The following is a 9972-nucleotide window of genomic DNA, read 5'->3' on the forward strand; positions in this document are numbered from 1 at the left end:
TATGAGTTCACATGGTTGGGACTTGGGAGTTTCGTTACTCAATATTCATGTTGTGCTTAACGAAGTGTTTTTTTCTTAACTTATCTTCATTTTTCACTCATGTCTCTCACTCACGTCTGTCACTCTATGATGTATGGACTAAGAAATCAGTCAATCACAACAAAATTCTTTTCTATTATAGATTATTGTTAGCATTTAGGTATGAGATTAGATTATGCTAAAAAAATTTGTAATATAGATTTCTTACATAATTATTTTCCCTGCCTACTATTATGATATTGTCTGTTTCCTTTTGGTTTTCATTAAAAGTTGTTGATCTATTTTGTTGAATTATATTTCTTCCATTGATAGTTTCATAATGTCATATAGATTTTTTGCAGATGGAATCATGTAGACCTGAAGTTTCATCAGCTCCAACATTAGAGCAAAATTCTGCTGCAAACCAACAACATGAGAACACTGGTTCTGTAAATGACAGAAATAGCCCTCCTAATAATACTGAAGAAGAAAATGCAGATGAAGAAAGTTCCCATTTTGAAAGGAAGAAAAGGCAAAAGACTTCTCCAGTATGGGGTGATTTTAAAGAAGTTATGATGTCTGATGGGACTAAAAAAGCACAATGTATACATTGTAAAAGTAAACTCTCCATATTAGCAAGCGCTAGTACTAGTCATTTGGGACGACACTTGAAGAAATGTATCCCAAAAAAACTTTATGACCAACAACAACAAAAGATCACTTTGCAAGTAGTTGATTCGGGAAGTAATTCACAACATGTCACCCCCGCCTTTACTGATGGAAAGTTTGATATGATGAAAATGAGAGAGTCAATTGCACATTGGATACTTATGCACGAACATCCTTTCACAATTGTTGAGGAAGAGGGGTTTAACATGATGCAAAAGCGCGGAATGCTTGAGTGGGAAACCGTCTCACGTGTTTCCATTAAGGCAGATTGTAAAAAAGTTTTTGAGATAGAAAAGAAGAAGCTGAAGGATTTATTGAAATCTATTTCAAGGATTAGTGTGACCACAGATATATGAAAGTCTACCAATCAGAAGATCGAATATATGGTTCTTACAGGCCATTTTGTCGATTCTAATTGGCATTTACAGAAGCGTGTTCTTAGCTTTATTCACTTACCTCCTCCTCATCGTGGGCTTGAGATTGCCAACAATCTTTATAAGTGTTTGAAGGATTGGTGCATTGAGAATAAGGTGTTTACTATTTCGGTTGACAATGCCTCAAATAATGACTCGGCTGTTAGGATCTTAAGTGAAACTTTTTCAAGGGTTAAGAAGTTGCCTTGTGGAGGAAAGATGTTTCATGTACGTTGTTGTGCACACATCTTGAATCTTATGGTTCAAGATGGACTTTCTAGAATTGGCCATATCATTGAGGATATAGACGACTCTGTCACATTTATCAATCAAAATGAGTCAAGACTCAACTTGTTTTCTGAGATTGTGCAACAATTACAATTGCCACATAGAAAACTTATTCTTGAATGCAAGACAAGGTGGAACTCAACATATGAAATGTTGTCCGCTGCAATCAAATTTAAAGAGGTATTTCCAATGTACAAAGAAAGAGAGCCACGCTACATTAGTTGTCCCACAAATGAAGATTGGATAAAGGTGGAAAAGGTATGTGAGATTTTAGAAGTTTTTTACTCTGCAACTAATATTATCTCTGGTAGTGAGTATCCAACTTCAAACCTATTTCTTAATGAAGTTTATAGAATCAAAGTTTTGTTGGACAAGAAGCTTCAAGATCCTAACGAATATTATTTTGTTCATGACATGGTTCGGTGCATGAAACAAAAATTTGATAAGTATTGGGGAGAGTGCAACTTGATGATGTTGATTGGTGCTATTTTAGACCCTAGGTGCAAAATGAGGGTTATTGAGTTTTGTTTTCCTAGGATATATCCCGAACAGGAAGCTTGTGAAAATATAGACAAAGTTAAAAAAGCTTTATATGAATTGTATGGAGAATATGTGGATGAATATTGTTCTAGTGGCGGTGAAGGAAATTGTGAAACTGTTGTTGGTTTAAGTGGAAACAATGTGAACATTCAACCCTCATCTTCCGGATGGTCCGAGTTTGCTCAGTTTGTAAGAACAGTTGAAAATATACAACCACAAAAATCAGATTTAGATAATTATCTTGAAGAGGGTTGTTACATTTGTGATGCTGGCCCAACACCGTTTGATGCTTTACAATGGTGGCGATCAAATTCGTTAAAATATCGTATATTATCACGCATGGCTCGAGATATACTTGCTATTCCCATCACCATTGTTGCATCGGAAGCTACTTTTAGTGCGGGTAGTAGAGTTATTGACACATATAGAGCATCATTGGCTCCCGAAACGGTTGAAGTCTTACTTTGTGGAGGAGATTGGTGTCGAAGCCTCCATGGTTTGAAAAGAAAGAACAAGGTATGATTCATTTGTTTCTCATTACTTTTTATTTATATTTTATAATTTAATATATTTATTGTTCTCGTGTTTATGCGTTTCATAAAGAGAAACAACAAATGGAGATCAATCTTCCTATTCCATGACAGATACATGAGAAGTAAGCATATTTAAAATGTTTAAAACTGTAAATTTTAGCTAATTTTTGTTGTTTTCAGGTTAAGTTGTTTTTTTGCTGTTGTTGCTGTTTTTTTGTTGCTGTTGTTGCTGTTTTTTGCCATTGTTGCTGCTTTTTTGGTGCTGCTGTTGCTGTTTTTTTTGCCACTGTTGCTGTTTTTTGGTGCTGATTTTTGATGTTGCTGTTTAGGTTAGTTTGCTGTTTTTTTTGGTTATTTGTGTTGTATTTTTTGGTTATTGTTGTTATTTTGACAGGTACAAGAGATTGTGTTGGTGCTGAATTGGTAAAATGCAAATACATAGATGCTTGATGATATATTGACATTAGATGTTTCTTTTTGGTATTTTGGATATTTTTAAAATGCAAAGACATAGATGTTTCTTTTTGGTATTTTGGATATATGTAAAATGCAAAGACATAGATGGTTTATTGTGCATTTTTGCTATTTTGGACAATGTAAAAGCATATGGAATGTTTTTAATTTTTGATGATTTTCACCTTTTTTTATTTTTTAATTTTAGTCAAGTCGAACCGAGCTCGCGAGCCGAGCTCGATAGTATCGAGTATTTCACGAGTCGAGTTTGAGCTTCAGATTTAAGCTCGAGGCGAGTTCGAGTCAAGTATTTTAAGCGAGTCGAGATTCGAGCTTGGCAATACTCGGTTCGACTCGACTCGTTTACACCCCTAAGTACAATGAGGAAAACTCACCCCACAATCTGAAAAATAGTTGAACAGATCACCGCTCCAAATACTGCCTCTATAGATCACCTATACAAATAACAGGGACCCAATCTCTACTATTTTTGAATTTCCCAAAATTCCCTTAAGTCAAACTTGGTCAAGTCTATGGTTAAAGGTCAAAGTAAAAAAATCAAAGAGTCAACACACGCGGAGTACGCCCTGCATACTCTATTACCACACATGGCGTTGCGAATCCCTTTCTAGATTACGAGGCCCTAGTTATTACACACTGCGTATCACTAGGTACGCCTTGCATACTCAACCAACACCCACTTTCCTCATTAAGTGCTTATTCCTTTAAGTCCTTACATCCAAATCTCAAATCTAACCCTAAATAACCTCTTAAATCATAAACTTTCCAACTTTATAACTTTGCATGACTAGAAAGTGTCCAAATCTAAAAACCTTAACATATCATAAGATTCTAAGCCTCAATACTCATGAATGGATGAAAGGAAAGGATCAATATCACATTTTTTATGACTCCATGCACTTCAAAAACATTTGAAAAGGCTACTCATTAGGTATGGAGTAGCTCATACTCAACTATGCCAAGAATATGGGATCAAAATGCACACAACTTAACTAACAAGATCTAGTGAAACACTCATCAAGTTCAGAATTATATACCTTTTGGAGGTTGCTTGAGAGGTGAAATTCCCAAATCTACAATGCTTGAAGCTTTCCAAGTGCACTCCAATGATCTTCTTCCTTCAAGGTTGGACATAAAACACTCAAATAACTCAAAAACTCTCAAATGAAAATTAGGGTCTGCAAGGGGTCGTTTGGGGGGATGGAGGCTGAAGGTGTTAGGGTTTATGGGAGTTAAGGTTGCTTAAATATGGTTCAAATCCTCAATATTAGGGTTTGCATATCTGCCGAGTACGCCTTGCGTCTCCATTGAGTACGCCATGCATACTCTTAAACATCCGCGTCCTTTTTAAAGCTTACGCCCAACGTACGCCCCGAGTATGCAGGGCGTAAGGACCATTTTTTTTGCAATAATTGGTAATTTGAAACAAGAAAGGAAATTACCTGATTGGTTGGGTGTTACAAAAGAAGTCGAATTATGTGAAAATAGTCTTGTGGGTATCGATTGGATTGTTAACATTTTGATAGGTAAAAGATTTTTTTGGTATTGAGGAGTCGATCTCCATCTACGTGATCAGGGTTTGACTTAGATAACTAGGGCAAACGGGATAGATAGCTTTTTGGGGAGTTCAATCTCATGTATTGGTTTTAATATTGAAGGGCAATTTGGTGAATTTGTTTTATATATATTAATATGATTATAAAATATAAAAATCCATCAAAAAACTTAAAAAATATATTTAAAAAATAATAGGTAAATACGATATTTTAAAAGAAAAAAAAAATATATAATATTTAGATTTTAGGTTTGACAAATACATATTTTAAATTTTAATTAGAAATATATACGAAAGTATAAAAAAAAAAATTCTATAATAACGATGTTTGCTGACTGTTTATTGCATTCAACGTGTAAACTTCACACGGTCTTTTTGCCATTCACCAATGAGAAACATAAATAAAAGTTAGGTTTTCCATTTCTGTCATATAGATGGTCGCATAATTTTCTCAAACTCATTGAGGCTTGTCAAAGTCAAAACACATCCGAGATTCATCTACATTTTCTCCTGCTTCTTCGTTGATTTCTTCCGTTATCCTCCTGCTCTTTAAGGTTCGATTCTTTTGCAACCCTTTTATCAACGTATCATATCTCTATCTTGATTATCCATACTGTACGTCATTCTAGATTTAATTTTCCTGGGACTTATTGCAACAACTCTTAACCCGTTTCAAATTTGGGTTTTATTTTCCAGTTTTTTTGGATCATTGGTTGGAAGCCAATTCATTTACATACGGTTTCCGATATGCCTTTTTATAATTTCACCTGAATCTGTATTGATGGATCTTTCCTGTTTAAAGTATGATGGTTGACCTTATTCCAAATTGCTACTTACATTCCCTATGAAAGCGATCATCGATTTCAGAAAATTATTTCACCATTCTTGACTTAAAAATAAAATAAAAACTAACCCTGTGCATTTAGGTCAGCGCCCTCGAATTTTATTTTGTAACTTATGAACAAATAATGCTCTGATATGAAAACTACATTATGGGGAGTTTGGTTTGCCAGATTCCTTGGGATTTGGCTGGAATTGGTTGCAAATGCTTAAGGAATTGAATTCCATTAGTTAAGGAATTCAACTTTCCCTCCATAAAGTCATGAAATTTATTCCATTCCTCCCTCATTTGTGTAAATGACTGAAATAACTTTCCTAACACCAAAAATTGATAACTAGTTGTCTCCTCTTTAAAGCATGTGGAGCATATAACACAAACAATAATCTACAAAAAAGTCAATGAAGGGTGGTTATGTCATTTCTCATTATTTACATTCTAAACCTGTTGACATATTCATAAACAAATATAAAAAATACAAGGGATATTTTTTGTTTTAATGTGGTAATAATAGACATGAACAAACCTACATGGAAGCATGCATTTGCATTCCATGAAGAACATTATTGTAGTGTAAGAAAACAAAATAAAATAAAAAGTTGTTATGGTAGTGGTTAAAAACTTGGGAAAAATAACAATATAAAAGTAGTTAATTTTTATTACTTTCCGATCATTTTGTGAAGTTACAAGTTGGATGCTAAAATGTTGAATTTGGCATTGTTGCATGCTTTGATGGGTCAACCAGAAGGTAAAAAGCTTGTGATTCTCTAAATGGGCCTAATTGGGCCTGGGCTAGCCAATGTTCCCATATCTTTGGATAAAAAGTACTTCCGGTTTCCATTATGAGAAAGAATATAAGTTTCTCCTCACTAACCCAAAAAAGGAGTCAAAGTCCAAGCGCTAAAATGGTATATTATGTAGTTATTAGGGATCAATGCAAGAAATAGCAATGTACTTTCATTCATTTGTTTATTACAACATTCTACTTTCATTTCTTTCTATTTCTGTGATGTACTTTGAAAAATGTATCCAGTTATAGCAATGTTATGTTGTTATCTAAATACAAAGCAATTTTCAATGCTATAACTGGATAGATATTTTCAAGTGTGTATATATATATATATATATATATATATATATATATATATATATATATATATATATAATGTAGCTAAGTTATGGAATTAAATTGTTTGCAAAGATGGGAGACGAGAGCCGAAGCTACACGGTGGATGATGCACTTGCAAGCGTAGGATTTGGGAAGTTCCAAATGCTTGTGCTTGCGTATGCAGGGATGGGTTGGATTTCAGAAGCCATGGAAATGATGCTTCTTTCGTTTGTGGGACCCGCACTTCAGTCTGCATGGAATCTTTCCTCTCATGAACAAAGCATGATTACTAGTGTTGTCTTTGCTGGCATGTTGGTTGGAGCATATTCATGGGGTGTTGTTGCAGATAAACATGGAAGGAGGTATAGTTTTCCATTTTTTTTAAATGTTTCAAAAAAAAAATGATTTGTAGTTGTAGTTTTATTGTTTTATTGTTTTTTTTTTTTTAAATATTATAGGAAAGGATTTCTTATTACTGCAATGGTTACTTCTGTGGCTGGTATGCTTAGTGCTTTAGCTCCTAACTACGCATGTCTCATCATTCTTCGCTGTCTTGTTGGAATTGGTCTTGGAGGTGGGCCCGTCCTCTCTTCTTGGTTTCTAGAGTTCATCCCTGCTCCAAGCAGAGGCACTTGGATGGTTGTCTTTTCAGCTTTTTGGACTATTGGAACTGTTTTCGAGGCTTCTGTTGCATGGGTATATATATGCTTCCTTTCCTTTCATTATAACTATACCTTTTGACAATGAGGATGACAAAGGGCATTTTTGTCTTTTGCACAGACAAGAGATCCAGAGCCAGTCTTTTTTGGGTGGGACAAAATTTAAATTTTTGTTCACTTGACATCAATCCTAGTCATAGTCCAATGAATGTCAAATGCAGTACAAAATTGTCCTGTTCTGCTTTGTCTTGTCATACAAAATGGGCCATTTTTGGGCCCGTTTTGTTTTTTTATGCAGAACAGGACAGAAACAGTTGTACTGTGTTTGACTTGCAGTTGCATTGGGACTAGGACTGATGTCAAGGGGACAAAAATTAATTTTTTTTTCCCACCCAAAAAAGGTGGGACGGGGACTCGCTCTTGATCTCTCGTTTGTGTAAAAGGCAAAAATGCCCCTCCCATCTCTTGATATATTTTCTATATTTACTTTCGTAATATATTTTTAAATTTTCTTTTTTGTAGTTTGTGATGCCAACATTGGGATGGAGATGATTACTTGCATTCTCATCTCTGCCTTCATCTCTCCTCCTTGTATTCTACCGTGTAGTCCCGGAATCACCGCGATATTTATGCTTAAAAGGAAGAACAAGTGAAGCCCTTCGAATCTTGGAAAAAGTTGCCAAGATAAACGGGAAATCACTTCCCTCCGGAATCCTTGTTTCCGACAATGAAATCGAGTTGAATGTCAAGTCAATGGAATCAGAAGGTGCACGCTTGCTCCCTCAGAGTAATAATAATAAGCACACGGATGATGAAAAACCGGAAGTTATCAATCATAGTAAAAGTAATGTGTCAACATTGGCAATGTTGTTTTCACCGGAATTGATAAAGCCGACTTTGCTTTTATGGGTGGTTTTCTTTGGGAATGCTTTTTCTTATTATGGGCTTGTGCTTCTTACAACCGAGTTGCATAATGGTGCGAATAATTGTGGACCAAATGGATCACGATCTCAAGGCTCGGAGGAGGTTAGCTACAAAGATGTCTTCATCACTAGTTTTGCAGGTATGCTTTGTATATGCATGTGTGGGTCCCGTTTTTGGATAAATAATGTTTGGTAGCATTTTAGAAAGGGATGACATAAAAGCCCTTAAGTTTGGCAGAAATATGCGGATTTACCCTTTTATGGATTTTAGGTTCACTAATACCGGATACTTGCAACTTTTTTTTTTCTTTCCGATTTTACCCTTTTTGCTAATTTACGTGGTAAAACCGAACATTCTTGCCAAACGTAAGTGCTTTAATGAACCTAAAATCCACAAAAGGGAAATTTCGTACATTTCTACCAAACTTAATGACTTTTATGTCATTATCCCTTTGAGAAAATAGAACGAAAAAATAAATGAGGGCAAATATGTAAAAAGTTAGGACTTAATGAGAATGCCTCTTTTTCTCGACTTAATGGAGAAAGACTATGAAAGAAGACTTTCCTCTTAATTGCCTTGATTTTCTCAAATATTTTCTAAACAACGCCTTTGTTTTTCTTTAATATATAAAAAAAAGACATATTTTCATAGTTTAATACATTACATTGTTCATCTGTGGAAGATAATCTGGCTGAGTAGATTTACCTTTAATTTGGTTCAAGAGTTCCCGGGACTTATTATATCAGCTTTTACAATCGATAAATTGGGTCGAAAGCGCTCCATGTCAACAATGTTCTTCCTTTGTTGCATTTTCTTGCTCCCATTGACTTTCCAACAACCTCAAGCTCTCACAACGTTTCTTCTCTTTATGGCTCGAATATGCATCACAACAACCTTCACTGTGGTTTACATTTTTGCCCCTGAGGCAAGTCCTTCAACTTTGCTTTTATTTATCATACAATTCTGCTTTTATTTCTTAATATTATTATATTATTATATATAGATATATCCGACATCAGTGAGAACAACGGGTGTTGGGGTGGGCAGCTCGGTGGGGCAAATTGGCGGCATGATATGTCCGCTGGTGGCGGTGGGTTTGATACATGGCTGCCATCAAACCGCCGCCATCCTCCTCTTTGAATTTGTTATTTTTTCTTCGGGTGTTTGTGTCATGCTTTTCCCCTTTGAGACAAGCGGAAGAGAACTCACTGATTCTACAGTTCCTGAAACTGCAACCACTTTAGAAGTGGGTTGACTCCTCATGATTGTTTGTAGTTTTTACTTTTTAGGAAAACACACACACACATACATACTAGCAACTTGTAATCGATTATATGATAATTGTAATATGTTTTGAAATGGAGTAGATTTGTAATTTATATTCATATCTTGGCACTATGTATAAACAATTCAATTTGTTACATTTTTATTCAAAAATGTTAATAAGTCCTCTATTTTTACTACAAAGTTCGGATATTTCATTAAAGTAAGAATTTTTCCATTTAATCGCATATAAAAGATGTGCCAAAGATTTTCATGCGCAATATACATCCTATCTAAATCACTAAAATCATCCATGTGGAATTCAGCTAAAATCTGTGTATTTTTTGATGGGTTAAAGTCACATTACAAATTGTGCATAGATTTGAACTTTCACATTTTCATATCTACAACCATATTAAAACACTCTAATGTCACACCTAAAATCGTAATTGGGATCTGTTCAAAACTTGCAAAAGAAAAAAACAACAATGATGCAGCAACATGTTCATCTTTTATTTAAACTTTATTGTTTATTACAATATATGTTGGGGATACTACCTTTGGACATCATCCCATAGCCCAATAAATAAGTCTGAAGGGTGAACGAATTAATAACACGACTCAGGCCCAATAGTCGTGTCCACTTCATGACAAATTCTTATTATTGTGGGCTTAGACTCGAACAATGGA

At 34.9% G+C, this 9972-nt stretch overlaps 1 protein-coding gene and 1 pseudogene across 2 annotated transcripts; both read left to right on the forward strand.

Annotated features, from left to right (window-relative positions):
* Positions 1-1043: 1043 nt before the first annotated feature.
* LOC145049491 (zinc finger BED domain-containing protein RICESLEEPER 2-like) lies at positions 1044-2888 on the forward strand (the record flags this gene model as incomplete). The annotated part of the gene is made up of 3 exons (XM_078997888.1): positions 1044-2444; positions 2642-2755; positions 2856-2888. Coding segments are annotated over 3 exons (1548 nt in total), but the record flags the coding sequence as incomplete, so codon positions are not given.
* A 2006-nt stretch (positions 2889-4894) lies between these two features.
* LOC145052410 (organic cation/carnitine transporter 7-like) lies at positions 4895-9465 on the forward strand (annotated as a pseudogene). Its single transcript, XR_013684061.1, has 7 exons — positions 4895-5044; positions 6074-6236; positions 6530-6798; positions 6895-7132; positions 7618-8158; positions 8742-8944; positions 9023-9465. The product of XR_013684061.1 is annotated as an organic cation/carnitine transporter 7-like (transcript).
* Positions 9466-9972: the final 507 nt, after the last annotated feature.

The sequence above is a fragment of the Lactuca serriola genome, chromosome 5 (genome assembly GCF_051521515.1).
Source record: "Lactuca serriola cultivar US96UC23 chromosome 5, Lser_US96UC23_V15, whole genome shotgun sequence".
Lineage (NCBI taxonomy): Eukaryota > Viridiplantae > Streptophyta > Magnoliopsida > Asterales > Asteraceae > Lactuca > Lactuca serriola.